Here is a 26,646-nt window from a genome sequence, read left to right as displayed (position 1 = left end):
ATTTTTAATATTGGCTCATCTAAATAAACTTTTCATATATTAAAAGCCGAAATATTGCCAGACAGAAGAAGCAACTTTCGGTTTTTGAAGAGAGCGGCCTCAGTTATAAAAGATGCGCGCATACACAGGATTCGATCTTTTTGGCCTAGACATTATGGATTTTTTTGACATTAAACACATAATCAAGTGGAAATAAGAACAGCTGAACTTCGGAAAAAGTCCTCACGTTGCCACGATGTTTCTCTGCAGTTGGATTGTCAATGGCGCAGCATTGCTAAATCACTCGTTTTAATTAAAAAAAGATATTTATTATTAAACATTGTGAGATGATGGTCGCGTGATTTTTTTTAAATGAGAGTATGCGTTGCGTATGTATGGATCTATCCGCGACCCACCCATAGTTAAACATGAAGGTGCGTGTATAAATTAGTTATGTTTCCAGATACTGCCACCTTTGTCAGGCAAAGTTTGCAGATCGCCTCATTAACGTCGTCAGGTTCTCTTATGCATTTGGTTTGAACCCAAAATTTTGCCAAATATGCGCCTTTGCATTGCGTTTTGACAATAAATCGTCCGCCATCCTCTTTCTGTAAATTCGACTCCTCTTTCTCCTCACGTGGTAAATGAAATATGATGCACTGTAGCTTTAGATTTTAATTATAGAGCATGCTCTCGTTTTAAGTCAATTATTTATAATTATATTTCCATTTATTTTAAATAAATGTTTAATAAAAAAAAATAAAAAACCGAATACTTAAAAAACAAATGTGGGGACGGTGTCACGGTAGAAAAGTGATGTCACCGGTGTTGCGTCTTAACACCGGTATCACCGTCAACACCGTCTATCGTGGCAAGCCTAGCTGCGGGGGAAAAAAAATCAGGTTCACGGATATTGATCTGTCATTCACTCACTGCTGAAAGCGCCGGATTGGTTTTTATTAAGTGCCATTTTGTGTGCTCGTGAATCATCTTTTGAGTGTAGACGCCATGTAAATAAAAGATTAATTGTGTAATTTAGAGAGCTTTATAAATTATAACGGATCTTTGTGAGATCTCTATGAACTAAGATTAGTGACGCTTTTTAGTGATAATAAGAGGAGCGTGCTTTGCACTATCCAGGCTATAATCCATTCAGAATTTGTATGAAACTTTTGTTTTCGGCACATATACGCTGATATGTTTTGGAAATGACATCTGCATATTTACGCTGGGTTTATTCTCGAAATAACGGTGAAGCAATAGACGGGACAAAAATATATTTCCCCCTTCTCCTTAAACAACTTAGTGTTTCAGCTATGAAATAGTTCAGTTTTGTATGTAGCCTAATGGCAAAGTGTTTATATTTAGTTTCGTTTTTTATTCAGCTTATTTAGAAAAACGTTTGGAGCATTTTTATTCGTTAAAATTAAGTTTTTTTTTAACGAACAGCGCCCAGCGGAAGACCATCATTGTCTGTTTGATCAGTTTGCCTTCTCAGATCATCACGACTTGCCTAAAATAAAAGATATAAAACAGTTCAAGTATAAAACAATGGTAGCTTAAACGTTAAAGAATGTGTGCTATTAGGCGCATAGTTTGCTTATAAAAAGCTTGCAGGACATCGAGGCGCCAGAGCAATCACTTGCATTTTTTCAGTGGGAGCAATTTAAAGTTATCCTTCATTTTTGCTCACAAAGTACGAGTAATACATCAAAAAACGTTAAAGCGTTTTTATAAAATAAAGAAAACCAAAATTATGCGCTTTCTGACGTCTGGTTTTTGAACAGGAGCGCTTAACAAAATGAAGCAAAATGTATATGCCTCACAGACATAATAAATATATTTATAGAAAGCTTTAAATTATTACTTGACGAAATAAAACAAAACGAAAACAAGAAAACTCCTTCATGTAATCCGTAAAGATGAATTTCTAAAGGCGAGTCCAAGAGGAGATTGCCAGTCAGGATCTTTGCGACACTGACTCAGAATAAGTTTATTAATAAATAATTAAGATATGTCCTTACGCTTTCCTCGACACATTCATTGTTATTTGTTTTTGCCGGTGCTTGGGGCGAGTTTTAGCTTATTGTGTGCGCTTGAACGCGGATTCACAGTAGCAGTTTTAACATGGAGTGACATGACATCTGACGTACAGATGACACTGGCACATTCCGGTGGCACGTCCGGTTTTCCACTGTCATGTGTCACTCGCTAGTGGCATGTGTAGTGACCTGTGTCACTCAGAGTGTCGCGCTGCATGTCACTGCAGTGACATCGACACCCGGCGAAGCTTATGACATTAATTAACACGAGCAAAACCATATTTAATCATTACGCGACTTTTAACCTAATTTATCGCGTCGCAAGTTAGTTTATTTGCTGAACTACTCCACGATATTTTAATTTAAACGCATTTATTTTATGTATTCGTAGTCATACTTCCGTACGTAATATAGTCATTTGACAGTACATGTCAGTCAAATTTATTGTGGCATGCTTATGTATGGGAGGGGTTACACTTATCTGTTGTACTGTATATTATTGCATCCTGGCAGTTCCTTTGTTCCCTACAATATGGACTTCTCTATGTTTTTAATTCATTCATTTATTTTATTATTTAACTTATTTTCATTTTAAGGTATTTTAAATAATATCCTTTAAAAAGTTATAATAAAATGCATGTTGAAAACTCATAACATATATGCATGTAAGATAACAGGTGTCATTTGCCTAATGATTTTTAAATATTAAAGCAAAGAGACTTATAAGATTAATGTGCTTATAACGTGCTTATACTGACACCTACTGGCACATGTCACAAGATCACTGACACTGGCATGTGTCACTGACATTACTGGCATGTGTCTAAAAAGAGCCACTTGACAATAATGATGATCAGGGTTACACATAGGCTGTTAATATATTTGGGCCCAGGGGCCCACAAGTTATGTGTTAAAAGTGCGTTGCATACATAGTACCCCCACCCCTACTCACCTCAGGGGCAAGGAAAAAAGTTCAGGCTCAGGAATTTTTTCCACTATCAGCCCTGACATTGTGATAATCAAGATTTACTGAATTTGCTGAACACATTTATCTTCTGTACACTCACACACACACACACACACACACACACACACACACACACACACACAGACATATCTGATATTAATAGTGAAGTTATGTGGTTAATGCAGAATGAGTTGATTTTCTTGATGGGGCAAGTGCTAGTATATGGATTTTGTACATGAAACTTTATAGTTGATTGATTAAGCCTCAAGTTGAAGTTCTGGAACAGGTTAGAACACTGTAAACTAATACATCATATCTTTATATTCCATCAGTGAGCTGTAAAATGTCTTTATAGTCAGAGAATAGCGATTTCAAGTAAGTATGTTCCAATGTTTATGTGTTTTAATACAATGTGTGTAATATTATGTGCAAATATTCCAATATTTTCCTAAATTATTTTAAAATCTTTACTACTCTGCCACTATATTATGGCAACAATTCCATATTTTAATTTTGTTCATGTTTTTAACTTTATACACTATTTAATAATTTTTTATCTTAATTTGTCTTAATTGCAGTCATTTGTTTTAAACTTAAAATGATAATAATAATGTTACAACTAAATAGTGTTTTATTTGTTATTATTACAAGCTGCAGTTGTAATAGTTTTTAATATTGTAAGTGTTTTTAATATTTAAAAATTTAGCTTTGGTTTGTATTAAAATTTTCAGGTTATATAAGCTGTGTTTTAAACTTAATAAAACATAAATTGTATACACACTATATATATATATATATATATATATATATATATATATATATATATATATATATATATATATATATATATATATATTGCATATTAAAATGTTTTATTCTGCTAGAGATGTAATATTATCTTCAAATATTTCTAAAACAAATCTTAATGATATTTTTAATATCTTAACATTATTTTTGTTACTGTTATATTAACATTACATAAATTTTAACACTTTCTTTAAATTTATTTGAAGGTCTCAATAATTTATTCATTTTGCGTGTTTTAAACTGTCATTTTACACACATTTACTGAAACATTGTTCATATAATTGTTAATGATATTTCTCTTAATATGTTTTTTTTTTTCTTCTGCTCTTTAACATTCCAAAGACGAATGGCGTTTGCATAGGCGAGGGTATTTTCTCCTCCACCTTTGTTTTTTTGGCTCGTTGACTGCCCTGTCATTGTGAACCGCAGGTGTTGCTGTGTCCATAATGTCCGCCGTGTCTCAGCAGGCACATCCTGAAATAAAGAGAGCAGATGCAGCACATTCCTGCTGACCTATTCAGTCCCTACCGCTATAACGGCGCATAATTTGGCTCCCGTGTAGGTGACAAATGACCCAACTCTAAAAGCCCCTGTGTTGGGTGCTAAAACCCCCAGTGATGTATGACCAAGCAACCCTGATAAATCCCCCACATCATTCGTCCTGTGACAGCAATTCATCACCTCTGGGAGTTTAGCGTTTGGAATTCCTATTGGATTTTTAATGAAAGAGAAGATAATGTGACTTAAAGTCAATGAGTTTTGTGAATCTCCCCCAACCCTTAAAGAGAAAAACTCAATTCTGTTATTTTACACTCTTTTATCACATTTCATTTACCAAGGCACATGCTATTTAACTTGTCTTTATCAGATATTAAAACTTAATCTTTAAACCCTGTGCGCAATTCCTAAACACACTGAATTTTATCCTGACCACATTTCACCTACTGAAAAAATCATTTATCAAGACTAGCTATGTTTCCATTTAAAGACGCTAAATAAATTTATAAACAAAACTGGAATATCGCATATAAGACATTAATAAAAACTTTTTTAGTGGAGTAACTGGTGGAGATTGAGGCCCAATCCCGATTCTACCCCTTAGACTTTTCCCTTACGTGAAGGGGTAGGGGTGTCCCAATTCTCTTTAGTTTGAAGGCGTATATTATGATAACATAATATATGCCTTCAGTGATTTCCTCAAGTTAAATACCAAAAAATAATGCAACTACAGCAGTCGCCATCATCAATCTTATATAAAGCAAGAGCTCGCAATGACATATGATGACGTGTGCAGGTGTTGTAGTGGTGTCCCATTTCTTAGGGGTAAATGTTGAAGACCTTCCCCTTCACATTCTGTTGCAAGGGCCGAGGGTAAGGAGTAAGGGTACAAAAATACAATTGGGATTGGGCCTAAGGGTGCTTTTACACCAGCATTTTTGGTCTGCACCCAGGTTCGTTTGACGTCATAGTTCAGTACGTTTAGCTAGTGTGAACGCTGTCTTCTGAACTTGGGTGCGCACTGGTGAACCGTACCCAAGTCTGCCTGAAAGAGGTGGTCTGGGGTAAGGTTCGTGCAAACTGTACGGTTCACTTTTGATATGAATGCAATCTTCCCAAATAATGGAAGTGAACCGCCAACTGTACAACAAACTTTAGTTTTCATAACGTTCATTCGTGTGTGTGTATGTCTGTGTATCACCTTGTCTTACCTTGGCAACAAGTGGGACTAACCCAGTAAAAACACAGTGATAATGTCTGCTTGTCTCCACCAACGACTTCTGCAGACTTCGCGTGATGTTCTGAATGTTTTTAATGTTTTTTTTTTTTTTTTTGGTAGATAGACACAAGTGACTCTCTGTATTTGTTTGTTTGTTAACCAAACCAAAAGATTTAGCAAAAGCAGAATAACCATAATATGCAGACATTTCCATTTTGGTGCTTTGCTTTCGAGGATGTCACCTAGCAACAGCTGTACACAAAGCAGCAACTTGATGATGCAAGCGTACCAGGTTCAGAAGGAAAAAAAGACAGTGTAAGCACAAACCAGCCGAGAAGGTGGCAAGGGGGCACAATCAAACTTGGGTTCAGTCCAGGCAACTGAACCAAGCGTGAAAGCACCCTAATTGTTTACCTATAGAGTAACAATACGTGCTAGCAAAATAAACATTGTACATTTTAATCTCACACAGACTTTATGCTGTTTTAATAAGGTTACAGTATGCCTTCTCAACTGACAGTATAATTAGCCAGATGAACAAACTGTAGAGTAAAACACATCCAGTCATCATTTTCCATATAAACGTATTTTTATCACAAAGTCTTGTACATGTGTTATCTGTTATGACCTATTCTACAAAGCGTAGTCCATCATAAACTTGACATTGTTTATTTTACCAATGATACACCACAAGTAGTGTTGCTAGAAGCCCACGTTAAAAACACTCGGCCACTGAGGCTTTGCACTCTGTGTAAACAGTCAAGCCCAACCTTTCATGTGCAGTTCTTTGATCCTGAAGTAGCGTTTCTCCTCATGCTCCCCAGTGTAGAGTGACATTTAAACAATTAGTGGCTTTTGGGCAATCAATGTCAGATTTAGCAAGAAATGTCTTGCACCACAAACCCCACACGGAATCCATTTGATCATGATCCAGCAGTGAGAGTCCTATCAGATTGAGAGATATTAGACACAGTCTAGTGTCTATGGTTTCCCAAACTGCTGCTCATCTCTCAAATAGAGTTTTTGGTCAAGTCTGTTTCTGAATCATTGGCTTTAGCCCTTGAGCGCCAGTTTGGTTTAATGTGTGATGGTAATATTTCAGACTGCTGATTTCGTAATTTCCTGTAAAGGGGATCATTCCTCCGCAACATGCAAATGAACGAACAGGCCACTGCAGACATAATCAGAAGCACAGCAGTAAGGCTGATTATCAATCCGTCGTTGATGACATCATCATTTTTTCTTTTGGAAACCTCAGTGGTGGTGACATTAATGCAGTTTTTCAAATGTCTACTTTGCATGTCTGTAATCTCCACACACACCTCGTACTGCGTCAGTGAGTGTAAGTTTGTGAGGTAGAACTTTTTTACATTAGACACCACATGGGAAGTGAACTGCAAGGAGTGGTGCTGAGAATTGGTTGACCACTTAATATTCGAAACAAGACTTCCCTTGGGTGGCACCCAAGAAATGCTCACCGAATTTGGCTCTGTGTTTTCGACTTGGATGTGTAGAGATTCATTTACCAGTAGTGGATAATAGCCATTTACAATGACCAAGACAGATCTCATGTCCACACCTATGAGATTGTGAGCCACGCAAGTGTACTGTCCGGCTTCGTTCTCTGTAATACCATAAATGTCAAACGTTCCCTCGGGATGCAGGTGATACTTCTTGGAGTCCATCTGAGGCAAGATCTTCTCGCCTGAAGGTGTGACCCAATAAATCTCCGGTTCAGGGTCGGCAAATGCCCTGCAGTGCAGAGACACCAAATGACCAGTTCCCACATTTACCTGATCGGGAAGGCTCTCTGGAGATATTAGTGGCAGGCAGATATCTGCCATTTCTCGTGAATGCACCTGCTTGACAAGACGACCTTCAAACTCTGAAGGCCCTGCGCATAAAAGGGCATCCAGTTCCATGAAGCGGACCCTGGTATTGTTCATATTGATCCAGCGAATGACACAGTCACAGTAAATGGGGTTGGAGTGGATGCTCACCTCTTGAAGGTTAGGCAAGGATTCCACTGTTATGTGATGAAGGGCCCTAAGGGCATTGCTATTCAGCATCAAGGACTCCAGTCTTGGGAGTTGAGAAAAAGCATTTGGGTGAATATAGGAAAGTCGGGGGTTGTTTGTGGCTTCGATTTTGGTAAGCTCTGGTAGGTTATGCAAGGCGAAGCTGTCGATTGAAACTAACTCTGGCATGCTGTTAATACCAAGTTCTTTCAAATGGATCATGTCGACAAAGTCACCCCTTTGGATCCTCTCGATGGGATTCTTGTTAAGGTCCAGAAATTTGAGGTTCCGCACTTGTCTGAGAGCAGCTTGAGGTACTTTTGGGAACATATTATCATAGAATGACACGCTTTCTAGCTTATCAAGGCCAACCAGGGCACTGTCAGGGATTTCAGTGAGGTTCATTCTGGTTAGCACAAGACTGCGGAGATTGATAAGGGGCTTGAAATTCATGTTTTGTATTCTGGCAATTGGATTCTCTCCTATCATCAAGATTTCTAGCTGGGAAAGATCCTGGAACCACTCTGATCTTATGGCTCTTAGCTGGTTGGAATTAAGATGAAGCCTCAAGAGCTTATTAAGCCCTTGGAAAGCCTCTGCACTGATCAAGGAGAGTAGGTTATGGTTAACATAGAGCTCTTGCAAGTTTGGAAAGTGTGCAAGGAAATTATCATGAAGGCTGCTTAGCCAGTTCTCTTCTAGGTGCAAAGACAAAAGTTGTGGAATGTGACCTATATATATATCACTCAGTGAGGATATGTTATTTCGAGATAGGTCTACCTCAGTTAGGTTTACCAGGTAGTCCAAGGGACTGTCAATCTTTGCAATGCTGTTTGCTTGTGATAGAAGTACTTGTGTGTCTGAAGGCAACCTCTCCGGCAGAGTCAAAAGTCCTAGATCATTACAGTCCACAGTCGGAGCCTCATTATACATGGACAAGGGAGAGAACCAGGGTCGGATTTCACATTTGCACAGCTTGAGGCACACAACACTCCACTTAGAGGCCTGAACTGAGTTCGTCAGTGCGAGTCCTGCCAGCAAACAAACTGCAAACAGCAAATCTTTCATCTTGGTCCTGCTCTCTTCAGCTTGTAATTGGTCCTTATGGGGTCTGGCGTTCCAGGCGTTAAATTCACTAACACAGAATCATTTGTTATGACAACATGGGTGTATTTCTGCTGATGGCAAGTTCCCCAAAGCAGCGATTTTGTCTGTTATCGTCCTTGGCAGAGAGTTGCAACCTTTCAATTTACTCAGCTTTGGGTTGTCATGCAGGCTGCAAATGTGAAGGTCAGCGTATCCTTAGGGGAATAGAAGCAGGGAAAGTGGAAATTTGCAGGGTGAGCTCAGGTTCCTGTTGGGAATGGACCACTTGTCTGCCATCGTTATTATGTTCAATCAGTCACACTCGTCACTTCCCATCTGCGGAAAATAAGAGACAGGAGAGAGGTAATGAATACGGTGTCACATTAGCGTCAAGAAGAGCCATCTTGGCATTTAGAAGCATGAAAATATATTTAGGCCATATGAGTGAATGTATTATTGCTTTTTTGAGCCATCAAATAACACAATATTGCTGTTTTGACCTCATACACCTGCCTTTTTCATACCTGTCACGTGACCACCGAGACTGCTCTAGCAATATATTAATGTCAGTGGCTTTTTATGTGCATGAATGCTGGTGGTAAAAAAATTAGCATACATTTCTATAGTCCTGAATGTTTGGTTTATGACAGAAGTGTATATTTACTCCACCTGGTCTTTGTATAAGTGCATCAGTATGCAGTTCCATCTTATTTCTGTCACAGATCATTTTGCATTTGTGAGATAACGTGCTTTATTTGGTGACTGACTGGCCTGACACTTAAATCTGTTGCTTTCATTCCTACGCTATGATGCGTTATGAATATAATAACTTACTTTAACCACATTTATATGAAAGCCAATTTAACAAGTGTCATTCCCATCATACATAACACATTTAATTTGTGTTTTACATTCCTTTCCAACGTGTTATCCAAGCATACTAAGGGCATTGCTAACATTGGTTTTTATTGTCTCATAAATAGACATTAAAGCCAGCTGAATGCACAGAGGGGCAATTATTCCACAATGAAGTGCTATCCCAAAGGGCTTGGCGATAGCCACGGTATTTTGTCTCTCAGTGGCAGCTGCCAGTGGCGTAGTAAGTTAATTAGGACATTTTAAAATGTGCCTGTAAACTCAGGCTGTGCTTTGTAATGTACCTGTTCTGTGGCTGCGGAAAACTTACTTAAAATGTTTTAAATAGTGGAACAGCAGCACTGTGTGTGTAAAATATGTGATTGTGGTGCTGCATGTGAGTTGTTCTTTACCCTTTTAGAGTATACAATGATTAAAAACAGATGTGTCATGAGTGTTTAGTAAAGTAATAAAGAAATTAATAAAAAAAAAACAAAGCATATTAAATGAAACATGAAATCAAACATCTGAGATTTCACTAAAGAGTATGGAGGGGTACACTTCAGATTCTAGCCAGCATTGGAAGAAATATCTGAAGAGAAGCTGATGTGCAGTGTGATGTCATCAACATTGCTGATTGTTAATATTGGTGAAAGTTCTAAATTGGTCATTGTTTTGGAGCACACTAGCTTATAGATAACCTTAAGGCTAGCATAATCATGCTGAAAGACAATTTTTCATGATTTCATAAAGACTTTAAAGGGCATCTATGATGACAATAATCTTTTGGAAGCTGTTTGGACAGAACTGTGTGTCCTTATAGCGTGTCCACAGTCACATTGGAGTGTTGGATACACAATAAGTCTATTTTTTTTTTAAACTTCCTGACGTTAAAATTGGATCCAAATCCCTCCCAATATGAGGTGCAACGTGACATAGGAGTGCGGTTTCCCCGCCCACTGAATTGATTGCCGAACGTGTTTTAACATGTCTCCATAGTAATGTGTATAATCATATCCACAAGACAGGCAGACCCCTGTAGTTTTTCACGATTTGTTTTTGTGATTTTTTTTTTTTGTGAAATGACTGATAAACGGCGGTAATTCACAGAAATTTGTTGACAATTTGGAGCTATATATATACCCGGTATAAATGTAAAAAATTATATGTATATAATAGAGTTATATATATATATATATATATATATATAATATATATATATATATATATATATATATATATATATATATATATATATATATATATATATATCAATCCATACAGCAGTGGATATTAACCTATATCCTGTCACATTTGCCGTTAAATGTGTGCGCTACGCGTGTGTGTCCGCTGTGTGTCCGCTGTGTGTCCGCTGTGTGTCCGCTGTGTGTGCGCATGAACTTTGTAACAACATTGTGTATGACTCATTGCAGAAAGTTCTTGTAGTATTTTACTGTAGTATTTCTCACAAACTTTACATGAAATCTGCTTCCTTCATGTCTGTCACTATGCTGTTTATCTGATGGAGACAGACACATTGACAGGCACTGGGGAATGGTGGGCGATGAACTAGCCTTAAAGGCAAAGGCAACAAAAACAGCTAATTTTTTTGTTTAGGGCAGTTAATTTCAATATTATGAAAGCTATAATATATAATCTGATGGGTGTTTAGAGCTGAAATCTTACAGACACATTCTGGAGAAACAAAAGACTCATCTTAAATCTTGAAAAAGAGGTAAAATAGGTGCCCTTTAACTCTCTGTCTTGCACAGGCTGACAACTTGATTACCAAAAAAGTAGTGCTATAGACTGTCTGGTTTGTGATAAGGTTTACATTCAATAATATCGATTGACAGCTCTTACATATATAAATATAAAAAATGTGGACGCTGACACAGAAAATCTCGGTACAGTATATTTGCTAGATCTCACTTTATATTTTGAAATTATGATTGGCTTGCAACCTTGAGGACAGAAAGCACAGAGCAGCCTGGCCAAGCTAGATGAAGCTGTCAGGATCACTATAGGAGCGGGTTTGCAAAAGAAGCCCTCTAGGACAGTGTGCTTATGTTAGTCTGACTATGGCAGCGAGTCAACACAAGCAGGTGGGAGCATTTTTTTTTCCTCTGTTCTCCTTGCTTTGCCATCTGTTTGGTCCTGTAGTCCGCTTTTTTGCCAGGATTGCGCAAAGATCACCATTCATCCCAACAACAGTGCAAATGATGAGGTTGTAAAACTTGTTTCAGAAGCTGCTTACTATCTGATGTATGAGAATTCGGTGGTGTGTTGAAGTGTTAGGAAAGGCTGACTGAAAGAAGTGGCTTTTTTGATGTCAAGAAATTAGTATTATTACTAAAGCTTAATTGTTATTTTGTAACAGTTCTAGCCTGGGATGGGCGTCATCTCGTGTCTCAACCAATGAGAACATTTGTAATTGGCCTAATGCTGAGATCACACCAAATGGAAAGCGATATCACTCGCATTAGCATACTCATGGGATATATTTCACATTACGCTAATTGCATACATGGATTCTTCTATAATTACAATCAATTCTCATATATTTGTGTGTTTGCATTGACTTTGTTTTACCTTTAAGGTAATACTTTAAAGTAAGTTTGCTTTTGGTGTGAGCCCAACATATTATGATACATATGCTGCAGGCAGTCTCAAATCAATGAATAAATGTTCTGAAGTAAAGATTTTCAATGGTCAGATTAGTATGGAGTAGTGAAATCTTGTAAGGACCCTGTAATTCTGAACACAGTTCATACATCTGTACTTCTATCACAAGCAGCTCTCTGTAAACAGTGTTATAGTGTTATATCTGAAAACAGCGTGGTGCAAGGACAGGAACTGGGAACCCAAATCGCTATATCACTAAATATTTGCTGTGGCAGTTGGTTTTAGATTTAATTTGATTACAGTAATGTCTATAGCTGCGTCCCAAATGGCACACTATACACTATGCACTCATGCACTATGTACTTATGCACTTACACACTCAACAGGATAGTATATGTATGTAGTGGCATCCCAAATGGCACACTAATGTTTTTTTACTAAGCGGAAATTCAAACCGTTTCCCTGATGACGTTTGACGGTTGCCAAATCAGTGAAATAAATGACCGAATTATTAAATAATACCTGCCGTGAGTATTGCCGCATTTACCATCGGGAGCCGCTAATCACTCTCTTAGGAGAATTTAGCTTTCACCATCCAAAATATATAAAGTTATCCAACATATGCGTTCGATAGCTCCGCCCTTTCCGCTACGTAAGCAAATCTACGGTCGTTGAGTGCATGAAGTGTCCATCATTACACACTTCATTTTAGCGGCTGAATGAGTGCATCATCCGGGTAGTTAAAGTGCACTTATGATTTTTTTGAGTTTTCAGTGTGAACACACTACTTACACTATTTATACTACAAAATGGCGTAGAATAGTGCATACGTATGCGATTTGGGACGCAGCTTACGTTAAAGTATTGTTATCAAGTTTTTATTAGAAGTAATCAGATATTGAAAGTGTTGTTGCACTTTCTTCCATATACATTACCTTTTAAAACAAAGTGGACAACGTACTACTTTTGAATTTATGATAGCAATAAATCGTGATTTTAAAAAATGTAATCTGTGCAGAAAACTATTTATATATTATATTATATATGTATTATACAACAGTTCTGTCAGGTTCTCGAATCTGATTGGCTGATAGCCGTGTGATATTCTGCAATATCAGAACTCGTATATCTGCCTTTTCAATCTTGTTTAATATTCTGCCACATAGAGTGACAGCAAATTAATAAACTCACTACAGTTTGACAAATAATGCAGCTGTTGGACAACATAATGTACTTTTGAGGCTTTTAGGGAAGAATATAGTTGTTTAGATTGCAACTATGCAGTTTATTTATAAAGACAGTGCCTATTTTAAATATTTATAATTTCAGAGAAACATTAGTTTGTTATTAAACAGAGCAAAGACAGTTGGCGTTGTCCATCCATAAGATGGTGACAGAGACCACATAATAAGCCCTTAAAGGAGAAAATGTCATAATTTCTAACTACAGCTGATCAAATCATTATTAAACTGGTAAGAGACTTTCTGAAGTTTGTCGCACACCGGATGCGCCACGACACGGCCTGCACATGAGAGTTAAAAGTATTGCACACCAGACGCGTACATTCGCATTCTATTTAAAATTAAACTATTCAAATGGCACTCTGTGGCGTGGCAGAAATATGAGCAGTGTCCTGAGTCATGGCTGGGCACCACGGACAGCTGCCGACTTGCAGAGCCGATGTGTTTACCCTGATAGAGACTTATGTTTAGAATTCTGAAATGCGTGCGTCGCAGAGCGGTGCTTCGGGTGTATGACGCCCTTAAGTCGATCTCTTTCTTTTGCATGTCGTAGTGCGGTATTGATACTATATAATTGTAGTGTATTGAGTGTGAGATGGGACTAACATTAAAGGAATGTATGTAATTTGAGTTGGTTACTCTTTGTATAACCCTGATTTGCCTTTTGGTAGGCCATCTGTTTGTTTCTAATAAGTCTCCTGCTTTTGTTACTGCAGACTAGTTAAGTAAAAAGAAAGAAAGAAGAAATGCCTGCATGTGTTAACAATTGTTTCTTATTGCAAACACAGCAGTAATCTAGTAGTGCTTGGCTTTTTCAGAGTTATTTATTTTGATCTCTCGATTGCAAATAATAGGGTAATGTCTTTAGACTGATGGCATTTCATGCCGTTCAGCCTTATATTCTCAATATGTGAGCAGAATCACCTGTTTGGACATTACGCTAGAGAATCTTCTAATACTAGCTTTAAAGTGATGTTTGTGAAGTAGCAACGGTTTCTGCTGTTTTGATGTCAGCTGTAGATGTGAATGAATGGCTGAAGAAGTAGTTCTCTTACAAAAAGATTTTTAGACTGTCCGTGTTTGATTTTGTTTTTTTCTCTTTTTTATACACATGATTATGCTGTCGAACTATTGTATAAACACAATATCACACTCGTAGCAGTGTGATATGGCTGTACAGTATATTGGCCTCTGCCTGTGGTCTCATGCCAACACACGCCTCCCACCAGTGCCGATATACAGCCATATTACACTGCTACTCATGTGATATATATATACTGTATATTAAATTATTATATTGTATTATGAATTCAAAACTAGTATATTGTGCACTTTTCTTTTAAAAGTTGTCTAGATATATTTCTCAAATGTCAGATTTGTTTAGTAGCAAAAAAACTGCAGATGTGTCATCACACGCACATATACAAACACATGTCGTGTTCTCTTCATTTCTCCCATTTCTGTCCATTTTCTGTTAAGAGCTTTGCTGTAAAGATGCCCACACACACTAATCTGCCATGTTCTTGTATGTGTCCTTGTTACTGAGAGCCTCCACTGTTCTGCTCACTTCATTATGGCAAATAGTGATTGAAATAGTAGAGAGTGCTTCTGTTTCTGAATGCAAGAAAGGGTCAAAGGGTCAGTTAACCAGCATCATGGCTCGACATGCGCATTATTCATGCATACGGCTACATGGTGTGTTGCAGAATGTTAATGTAATGCTCTAATGATATGGTTTTTATCAATGATATATTATGGTTTGTGAAACAGTGGTTGAATGTGAGTGGACAGATGGATTTCTACTGGAAAGTTTCACTGAGGGTATCAATCCATCCCAATTTCATGAAAAAATGTAACAACATAAGTACGCTAAAATATATATATATATATATATATATATATATATATTCAAAGATGATTCCTTAAATTTACTTTTGTAAGGTAAGCTGTTGTGAACAATTTGTTTGGGTTGAAATTAAACAAACAATTTAAGTTGAACAATACTCAATTTATTTATTTTTTTTTCTAAATTCAACCTATATAAATTGTTTGCAACAATTTTGCAGAAATAATTTGTATTGTCAGAAAAGTGGCTAATTTTTATGAATTGATTTCATTCATAGATAAATATTGCCCCAATCTCAATCCCTTACCCAAGGTGTGGATGAGCACATCATACTAAAATGTAGGAATGAGATTTCAAATGCATACAAATGAGCCACAAAATCACAAAGTTACGAATTGCCATGGGATTGTGTTGATCAATCTGAGCTGTGTTTTCCAAACAACAACGTAATTAGTGGCTGAACTATTATTGAACGATGCATTATTTGGGAAAAGAACTATGTAACGATGAGTGTTTCCCAAAACCCGTAGCTTCACTGTCGCAGATCTATCGTTTCAACCATGTTAGTTATAAAACGCCCATAATGGTGCTCTAAACAGGGTGGAGTAACTATTCTTCAGAGAAGAACCCCATAATTTTTTTGTGCAAATTATATTGTTTTACACGCACACACATTAAAGAATTTCCATTACAAATATTTTTGAAAACTATACATATTCTATACTAAAACATAAAATCACTTAAAGCTAACACGTATTTTAATATTATGTATAAATCATATAAACAAATAAATAATGAGGCTATTTATACCACTGCAGAAATGTTCTAACCAACAGGCCCATGTCATATACAGTAGGCTACATTTCTTAATAAATAACCTACTATAAAATAAAAGCATTAACGTATGATGTGTTTTATTTTTGTAACCCACTGTAACTCGATACATGCACTGTATGATCCTAAAAATAAACACAATATAAAAGCTGCGACTTTTTAATAGCATTTAATAACTTTAATCTCAAAATCTGAATTAATCTGTAACGATCAAACTGTAACATATTTTATTTTAAATGAAAATTAATGTTAAATTTATACTATGTATGCATATAATGCATTTATTTAATAATTTTATGGTTGGCTTATTTTTATATTGTTGTATATTTTCTATTTTAAATTCTTCTTAAAAAGGTTATTTATATCAAATATAATCTGTTGTTAAAATATTATACAGTACTTAATTTTAAAAGTATTTTAAAGTATTTAAAAACATTTTAAAATAATTACTTTTTAAATGCCATTAAATGAGATAAAAATATTAAAATATATAAATATTAGCACCTTTTGAAAAATAAATTGGGTTATTTTCAGTTTAATTATTTTGTGGCCTTTATGTAAAATTTGTTTCAGTTTGTTCCCAAGGTAACATTCCTAATTAAAGGGAAAAAATATGCTTTTTTAAATTAGTTTCCGATACTAAAACTGAAATCTAAAGACCAAAAGTAAAATGGATTTATAGAAAAATATATGTGATTTATAACAAAAATGATTCCAAATAAAGCCAAAGTTGTATGTAAGATGCCTGGTTGTCCTTTCAATAGTGAAATCAATCTAAAATCCTGCCATATTTGAAACACAAAGTGCATTTTGATTGACTGAATGACTGAGTGCTGTGAGTTTTTGTCTACGTGTTTTTCTCTCTCTTTTTGACTGGAAGTGTGTAGTGTATTTTGTCGGAACAACACCAACAGCAGTTCCTCTGTCCATGTGCATTAATCACACATTTTTGTTGACAACCCCTTTCCTAGAGTCAAGAGTCCATCCACTTTACCTGAAATATTTATGGCTTGCCTCTTTTAGAGAAAGCACTCATGAAACGAACACACACAGACACACAAACACTCATCTGAAGTAACAGACAACACATAAAATAGCCCTGCTGCGCAATGTTTTATTCACTAGGATGGAATGAGTTGAAACCTTGCCGTACTTCGGGCAGCGGGTAGCATTTTTTTTTTAGCAAAGTGTGTGTGGGGTGCCATCTGGAATTGAGGTGACACCTTGTCACAGTACAATGTAAAAAAAAAAAAAGCCTTCCCGTTTGGTCTGTGTTTAGTAGTGACTGGATCTGAAGTGCTGCTCGGGTTTGGTTTCAAACTTCGCAGTGAATGAAAGTAAGAACGATAAACGTGTGCAAAACACAGACAGTTAATGGATTTCAGTGGTGTAAAGTAACAAATTACAAATACTAAAACTACTATAATTGAGTCAATTTTCCACAGGGATTGCACTTTACGTAGTAGTTTTAAGAGTGTGTACTTTTTTTTGTGGTGTGCCTGTTCTTTTACTCCTAATCCTTTTAATCTGCAGTCTCTCAATTTTTCTTGCCTATGCTGATTGGCAGTAAAATAATTAGTTCTGTGATTCCTGTCCAATCAAATCATGCATCGAAAAATTGCATCAGACAAAGGCTGCATTTACACTGCATGGTTTAATTGACCCAATTCCGATTTTTTATTCCATGTGGCACAGATTGGATTCGGCCCATATATGTGTAAGCAGGATTTAAATCAGATTCAGGCCTTGTTCATATGTGGAAATTTATCCAATATGAGTCAGATCTTTGCTCTCGTGTCTGCAGTGTAAGCAGATAGATCAGATTTTCACCTACAAATGCGAGTCACGCGTCATTAAAAACCATAACGAATGACGTCAACACAGGTGATTTAATTTTAAAACAAACTTCAGCAGAGTCCCAAAACCTTACATTTGCTTTACTAGAACTATTGATGCGCATAATAACTGATTTACCATTAACCGATTAATGGTGTCAGTTAAATGATTAAAAAATATTATAATACATATTTTTGAAGTTCGGCTGCATAAGTAGCCAATCACAGCAAACAGAGAGGTGCATATTTTGAATGGTTTACTAATGGACGTGAGTTCTTTTCGAAGCCCTGCCACTGCACGCTGTGCGGTCGCAGTTAAAAAAAAGTCAACTCTAAGCAGAAAAAGCGTGTTACGTCAGTTGTGTCTTTTTCATTCTCCAATCAAATGAAAGCAGAGGCAGAGTTTCTGTTGATTAAATACATATTTTCCATGGAGCGATCAATTTGAGGTAGCTTGCTATTTTTATTTGACGGAAGAAAAAAAATGTGATTGGACAAACAGTCTATGCTGGTTCTTAAAAAGAATTCAGTCAGTGTTTCGATTTAAACTTGTCATTTAAGTGAAAATATCTAGGGCAGGTCTACTTATTTTGTTATTTAGTTTATTCTGTTTTTCTATGCTGTTGGAAACATTGCAGGTGCTTAAAGATGTGCCGTTGTTCTGTATGATGTGGTTGACATGTTAAAATAAATCAGTATTTTAAAATGCAATATTTAATGTGTCAGACACAAAATAGACACGTTATTTTTTATTTATTAAATAGTAATTTAATATTAATCTGACCAGTTATCGGTTAATATTCGGTTAACGAGCGACGGTTGTAAGTTGGCAAAATTAACCGAAATGAGCATCCCTTACTAGAACAAAAGAAGCTTTTAAATTGTCATAAAGCACAAGTATTCAAGCATGTTAGCAAACGAGAGAGAGAGAGAGAGAGAGAGAGAGAGAGAGAGAGAGAAAGAGAGCACAACAACCGCCACATAAACAATATATATTAACACTACATTACATTAAACATTAACATGTCTTTTGGTTTAAAAAAGCCTATATTAAAAGAAGATGGCCAAATCAGAACTTTTCTGTCATAAACGATAGTAAAACAACTTGTCAAAAAAGAATTTAAAAAAATGAAACCCTGCTAAAAGATTAAACACAGGAATGGAGAAATGGGCGCTCTTTTATTGTCAAATGTCAGTCAGCGCCCGCTCTTTTTTTCCTGGTCATTGCGTCTTGTTATTATGTGCAGTGTAAATGCAGACAATCGGATTTGATTCACTTTTAAAAGATGATGTAAGCAGGTCGTCCAAAAATTGGATACAGTCACAAAATCCGAATTGACTATCAAGATCTGCAGTGTAAATGCTGCCAGACTGACTTCAAGACACAGATGTCTTAAAAATTTGCAGTTTGGAAGCATTAAAAATGTCCAAAAAGACGCAAAATTGTTAAATTTCACTGATGAAAAGATGAAAGATCTCTACTGGATAATGACTGAAATCTCAAAATGGTTTTAAAAACAGTCACTTTATGCACTACAGAATCTTCCGTTTTCAAGCACATGCAAAAGTGGCATGTATTCTAGCAGTGCTGTATGAGCTTGGTTTGCTGGGCCACCTGATGGATGCTCGTAGTTTGTGAGTCATGGGTTCAAAATTAGTAACCAAAGCCAGTATTTCCTAACCTTGTTGCTAAAGGCACACCAACTGTACACATTGTCAACCTCTCCCAAATCAAACACACCTGAACCATGTAAACGCATCAAACTTAAGCTACATTTTTAATCTGCAGGGTATAGGGTGGAATCATTGTCACAGCATAATACTCACTTTAAAAAAAATGTTACTTTGAGCAGTATTAACAACACATTTGTTTACTTTACTTGCACTACATTTTGTGGCAAGTAATAGTACTTAAGTATAATTTTTCTGTACTCTTCAAACCACTGATGGATTGTACATTTAACTCTTGACCATTGGTGTTCACCTGTGTGGTTTCGAATCCACTTTTAGTTTGGCTTGAAAAGCTGTAAAATTAGCTGAGGGAATATTTTCATTTCATCTTTCAATTCAAACGGTTGACCATGTTTTTACTGTTTTAAATAATGACTGTTAAAGTAATTTAAAGAATGACTGTTTTAAATAATAGTTTAAACACACAGCATTGTTGGTTTACTAAAAAAAAATCAAACAAACAATTCTGTTGCACTGGTACACTTGAATTTGGTTTAGCGGTCAAAAAAAAAACAAGAAAACTTGTTAAAAGAAAATCTGAAATGATTTATGGCATATTTTAGGGGAAAAAAAGATGATTTAGCATTCAAAATGTTTTATTTTTAATATTTTTTAAATATATTGCTCTCCTGCTTCATATTTTCAGATTTTTCATAGTATATGTATTAATTCCAGTACTTTTACAATAAACCGACATATCAACCATTTGGTAGATGCTGATATTTTAAAGATTATGGCATGTGTTGAAAAAAAAGAATTGTGTCTATTAACTAGCGACATTAGGAGTTAAGAAGTCAAGTATATACAAGAAGAGTCAAATATAGAAGGATGACTTCTACATGCATTCTACATTGTAACAAAAAAACAAGTTTTCACACAAGTCCTTCATGTTGTCCCAACACAAATCCATTACACTAACCTAATTGTTTTTACAAATTTAAGTGGATTGAACATATATCAGTTAAGTTGTCCCAAAAAAAACTCAAGAATCGTGTTGATTCAGCTCATTTTAAGCTCAGCTCAGTGTACTTTGTTAGGGTTTATTCATAATGCTATTATAAATCAGTTCTATTATATAATAATGCTATTATGCATAATTGAAATTCTATTATATTCTGTTCTAGTTAATTCTTTTTTAAATTATAATATATTTATAATATTTGTTCATGATGTGTTTTGTTTCAGTATGCATTTTTCAGTTGTTTTATTTTGATTATTTTGTTTTTTTTTATTATTGTTTTTACTTTGCTATACTCTTTTCTCGTTTATCTATTCCATGCTATTCTACTTAACAAAATCATATTGTTTTCTGCTCATTTCTAATTTGGCCTACTCTAAGTCTGCTCTGCCATGCTATGTCAAATTATTATTAAATAATAGAGTTTTCTTCTATTCTTCACTGTTTAAATTTTGTTTTATTTCAATCTAATCTGTGTTTTATTCAATTATGTTCTATTTAGTATATGCTGTGCTCAGTTTTACTCCATTTCTTTTAAGGATTTATTCTGCAGTGTTATATTTCTTTTTTTGTAATCCATTTTATTCAGTTTTATATTATGATATAATTTATTACACCGGGTTCTATTTAAAATTTCCCATTCTACTTTTTTTATTTCCGCTCTATTCTTTTGTGGTTTACTTTGATGTATCTTCTGTTGTGTTCAAGTCTCTACTGTGGTATTGAATACTGTGATTTAATTCTGTTGTACTCTATTCAGTTCTATTCTTTCTTTTTGTATTCTGTTCTGTGTCTTAGGTTTGCTCTGCTTTACTGTACAGTATGTCCAGTTCTAATTTATTTATTTTTAATAGTTTGCATTCTGCATTGTTCTATATTCTGTTATATTCCATTTTAACTTGTTCTTTTAAGTTTTGTTCTACTGATCTCAGTTCTACTATTTTTCTTTTTCATCCCTTTCTCTTCTATTTGTTTATGTTTTATTGTGTGTTCTGTTACAGGTTTCATTTCTTTTTTTCTTTTTCTTGTTTTTTGGCAAATAAATTTTTATTTTCTTCTGTGATGTTCTGCATTCTCTGTTTTCGGTATTTCATTCTATTCTACTCAATAATAATATTCTTATCAAATTTTTTTAGAGATGCACAATATATTGGAGGCCATATTGATATCGGCTGAAAAATGCTATTTTAAATGTTATCGCTAAATGTTGGATATGAAAATTAGGCTACTTAACGGAGCTTTCTTCACATTGTTTATTCCTTCAAAGTCTGTCCTTGCCTTGTTTGGTATTGCTGTGCTTAAATAACTCAGTAAGTAATCATATTCCTTATCATTGTAGATATGTTTGATAGAGTGTCATTGTGTATTTTGGTTCAAATGACCTCAGGAAAAATATTAAATGTGTAAAAATAATAGCAGCGAGAACTCATTGGATGGTTTTAATCTAAAATGATTATTTGTTATTATCAACGCGATGCTTACTATGTGTAGTTAACATAAGATTGTATTCAGTTTGATTAGCATATTTATAATGATTACAACGAGCGCACATAATGGCTATCCTCATACTAATTCCGAGGACAAACTGACTCCACTTCACCTGCATGTGCATCATGCAGCGCCTGCAGTTAAAGTTTTAAACTCACAGCAGTTGATCATAAACCTTTTATCAATCATTTTTTCTGCAATAGACAGCAAGAACGAACATAGAAGTATTGATTGACTGACAAGCAGCAGCTATATGTGTTCAAAAGAAACTAAAATGCCAAATGATGAAATATTTATATTTATAGGCTAAAATATATCGGTTACTGGCCTCAAAATCTTAAGAATTATCGGTTATGGATATCGGCCAAATGCCCATATCAGTGCATCCCTACTTATTTATCTTCTGATATGTTCAGTTCAAAATTGTTTTTTTTTTTTTTTTTTGCAGACACAGTAGCCTACTCTACTTGGCCTTTTGGTTTTCTTCTACTCTGTTATTTCTGTTCAATCCTGTTCTACTCAGTTCTATTCTATTCCAATTATGCTTATTCAGTTCTATTTTCTCTACTCTGTACTTCTATTCTGTCCACATATTATACAACAAACTAACCAAATGTATTTCATGAGTTATGAGCTTGGCATGGCTAGGTGAGTGTGTTTTCCCCAGCGTGCTGTAATATATCAGCATTGTTTCCTATCACCCTACATGGCGTCACTTCAAACGCCTAGTGTGTAGTGTAATTAGATAAGATACTATGCTGACATGGCCAGTGTGTGTGTGTGTGTGTGTGTGTGTGTGTGTGTGTGTGTGTGTGTGTGTGTGTGTGTGTGTGTGTGTGTGTGTGTGTGTGTGTGTGTGTGTGTGTGAGTGTGTGAGTGTGTGTTATATATTCGAACAGCTCTCACCTGCTCTCCGCACTGCTGGTGAACACACCGCATGACAGCAATTAATTATGCTTCAGCACTGCTGACAGAATCCCTATAGATATATCAGCTATTTCTGTCGCATATTCTTCAGCCCTGTCTCAAGACATGTTAGCATTTTTTCCCTCTATTGTCCCTATTGATTTCTTTCTCTCGCTCTCTCTTTGCTCCCATCTACACTTTGTTCATACGCATTAGGCATGAACCAGTGCTGCTTAAACTAAATATGTGTCATTTTTATCCTCCATTAAGCTTTGTTAGTAGATTTTGATTATAATCCATACACTGAAACTTTGTTACCCCATAGGGTTTTCATACTAGATTTTGAGCTGGCACAAAAGCATCCTTGATTCAGCTGTGTATATTGACATATTTACACTACAATAGTGGCACAGAAGTTGTTCTGGAGCAGCATTTAGGTATGTTTATGCAGACTGCGTAATGCAGCCCAGAGGTGGCATGAATGCATTTACACTCCAGTTCAATTAAATACTACAAAATAAGCGGGTTGCTTTAAGTTACTCTGGCTTTTATGCAATATTGCATCTTCACATTAAAATGTTTCTTTACACTAAAATGAAAATTACAATCATCTTTGAAATACAAACTAAGATGATTTAGAGCACTCTCATCCTCAATAGACAGTCTCGCCTCCAAAACTTCCTCCAAACAGACTGTATTTCTTCCATGGTTCATTCAAAATATTATCAAACTACAAGAATACTTTTGTTTAACAATGTTTTTTTCAATAGCTCATTCTCCTCAGTGTCAGTATAGGGGGCATGATCATCGTGCCTGGTCATACCTCTGACTCATTACTAGGGCCAGAGAGGATCTGCGGACATTTTTGGCAATTTCTCCTAAGAATTTTGTAAAACATCTGTGGATTTATGTAGAATGATTTTAGGAGTATCGTAACTAAAAACTTCATATACGAAATAAACAAATAATACTTTTTTTTTTTTTCTGCTTTTAATGTTTACAATGCAAATCCAATTAGATCCACTTATTTGGTAAACAAAGCAAGTCTCGCATACTGATACTCAATCTTATCTACTAAAAGACAGAGCATTATTTTACAAACTGTATTGTAAATAAATCATATGAACATTTTTATGTAATTATTCTTATATCATAATAATATTAAAATTAATTAAAAACTGAATAAGAGTAAATTTACACACATTTACACAGGTAAATAAATAGACTCACTGATGGGCTCAAAATCTGTGGATTTCTGCGTGCACAAATTCCATATGGGCCTACTTATTACCTCACCTGTGCTTTGATTCAAATAGAGGAAGTAACGCAATGCATCCAGTGCACAGTGTTCATGAATATGCGCAATATACTGACACTGAGGAGAACAAACTGTTGCATAAAGTCATTATTTTTTATTAATGTTTGCACAAAAGAGTTCGCGTAGCTCGATTATATTTTGATTGCACCACTAAAGACATGGACTGTTTTGACCAACTATTTCACGATAAATTGTAACTTTTTGATTTAGTGGTTAATTCGTATGAATTCATACAATCTCATTCATAAAATGACAGTTGGGTTTCGGGTGGGGTTTGGTGTCACGCCTCCTTTAAAAATCTTACATTTTCGTATGGCTGAACTTGTATAAATTAGCGACTAAACTGACAAAATTTAAAATAGTTACGTTTCCTCATTAGATCAGGCTGGTCTTGCCTGTTTTTTTTTATTTGGCATCGTTTAAACTTTGAACAAGTTGGGACCATGGAGGATCAGTGAATCTCAGATTGCTTTAAAGAGTAATGAAAGTCTCAGGAGGTTGAATAAGGGTGAATAATAGTAAATTAATACGAGAATTTCGGCTCAGTGTTCTCATATTTGCACTGCAGTGTGGGACAGAACTGTTCAACAGAATTGATGTATTTACCAAGAATGATTAATACTGCTCAGAGGTAGCATGAATGCATTTATACTGCACTTTTACACGTTTCCACTACAAACCAAGGTGGCCGCTTTAACTTAGTCTGACTTTTATGTGACATTGCGTCTTCAAACTAAATTTTGAGCAGGCACAGCGGCACCTTAATTCAGCAGTTTATATTGCCAATGTTACCCCACAAATGTGGCAAAGTAAAGCTTTTAAGCAGACTTGAATGCAGCTCTGAGGTGGCATAAATGCATTTAGACTGCAATTACAACTGTACACTCTATTACCCCAAACTAAGGTGTCCGCTTTAACTTAGTCTGGCTTTAATGCGACATTGCGTCTTTACAAAAAATTGGAGCAGACACAGAGCAGCCTTTCTCAGCTGTTTATTTGTACAAAAATAATACGTTTTGACTAAAAGTTGACATTTAAATCTCTTTAAAATTTGACTAAAGGTATAATAATCATACAAATCTACTAATAACAAAAAAATGTAGACTGATATTAATATATTCTCAAATTGATTGCATAATGAAGGTAGGCATTGCCAAATTTATGACCCCCCCCCCAACACACACACACACACAAACACATACAAAATTCCATTTTCTCATGACAACCTCCATCACATTATTAGATTCAGTTATTCCTCCTCTTGATACCTGTAGAGTCTCTCCTCGAGATTAAGACGTTTTTACGCATAGATTTTTTTTTATCACAAACATGATTAAAACGGATGATAATAAATGATTTTAGAAGTGATACAAGTCTCATATGTAGTTATTAAAACATCAAGAGCGCATACAGTACGACCTCTGCATTGGTTCGCTATTAAAATCCCCCCTCAGAAAAGATGCACATGAGTCACGAAAGCGTGAGAGAGACGCGCTTACCGGAGAGAATGAGATTCCTTGTTTGAAACGCATAATGTATTCCTTTCCGCTCCTTCGCGTGGACGAGCTCCAGAATCGTGTGGTTTTGTTGAGATTTAGCTCCACGTGAATTGTAGCTTTATTTGAGAGCGTGTAAGATGTGGAGTCGCTCTCCATACGGGAAAAGGATGCTGAGCGCTCGGCGGACTGAGGAGAGGAGAAGCGCGTGTCCGTCCAGCCTTCAGCGCCGCGCTTCTGATGATACACACATGCTGGTGCGCGCTCCCTCCTCCCAGTTTCCCCGGGGACAGGCAAATTGCTGCCTGTCGTTCGCGCGTTTGGTGCAAGCTGATTGGTCGAGGCGAGCTGTCAGTCAGGGGAGGGATGCCTCATGCATATGTTAGCTAGAAGAAGGGGCGGGGCTATTGCTTCGCTTCCCCCACTTTTACTCCATTTATGCCTTGTCAATATAGAGGGTCATTTTAATCTCTGAAATTGTCGCTGGAATATTTGTGATTTGTGGTTTTGCTTAGGTTTGACATTTGATATTACGTGGTGAGGCAACAACAAGACTGTGATATTACATGTATAATATTTCTGACTGAATAATTAAAATGTTAACATCAAGAGTGTGAATTGTGATGTATCTTTTGCTCACCAAAGCTGCATTTATTTGGTTTAAAATACAGGAAAAGGGCATTAAATACTATAACAATAGGTGTTTTGCATATTATATGTATTTAAAAGTATTAAAGTAAATAGGATTTAATAGGATTATATATATATATATATATATATATATATATATATATATATATATATATATATATATATATATATATATAAATATATATATATATATATATATATATATATATATATATATATATATATATATATATATATATATATATA

General features: G+C 35.6%; 2 protein-coding genes across 6 annotated transcripts in view; one reads left to right on the top strand and one right to left on the bottom strand.

Moving 5' to 3' along the window:
• Window positions 1-26,646, top strand: part of immp2l (inner mitochondrial membrane peptidase subunit 2) — a 209,514-nt gene that overhangs the window by 156,965 nt on the left and 25,903 nt on the right.
• Window positions 5,956-25,991, bottom strand: lrrn3a (leucine rich repeat neuronal 3a). Its single transcript, XM_087312261.1, has 2 exons — window positions 25,753-25,991; window positions 5,956-8,952 (listed from the first exon to the last, which is right to left on the bottom strand). The coding sequence occupies exon 2, from the start codon at window positions 8,596-8,598 to the stop codon at window positions 6,523-6,525; it is 2,076 nt and encodes a 691-aa protein (XP_087168387.1). The 5' UTR covers window positions 8,599-8,952; window positions 25,753-25,991; the 3' UTR covers window positions 5,956-6,522.

This window comes from Danio rerio, chromosome 25 (assembly GCF_052040795.2).
Source record: "Danio rerio strain M-AB ecotype USA chromosome 25, GRCz13ab, whole genome shotgun sequence".
NCBI classification, from domain to species: domain Eukaryota; kingdom Metazoa; phylum Chordata; class Actinopteri; order Cypriniformes; family Danionidae; genus Danio; species Danio rerio.
This window is presented reverse-complemented; position numbering and strand designations above follow the sequence as displayed.

Coding starts and splice junctions, on each gene's coding strand:
- lrrn3a (XM_087312261.1), bottom strand. CDS start 8,598: ATGAAAGATTTGCTGTTTGCAGTTTGTTTGCTGGCAGGACTCGCACTG.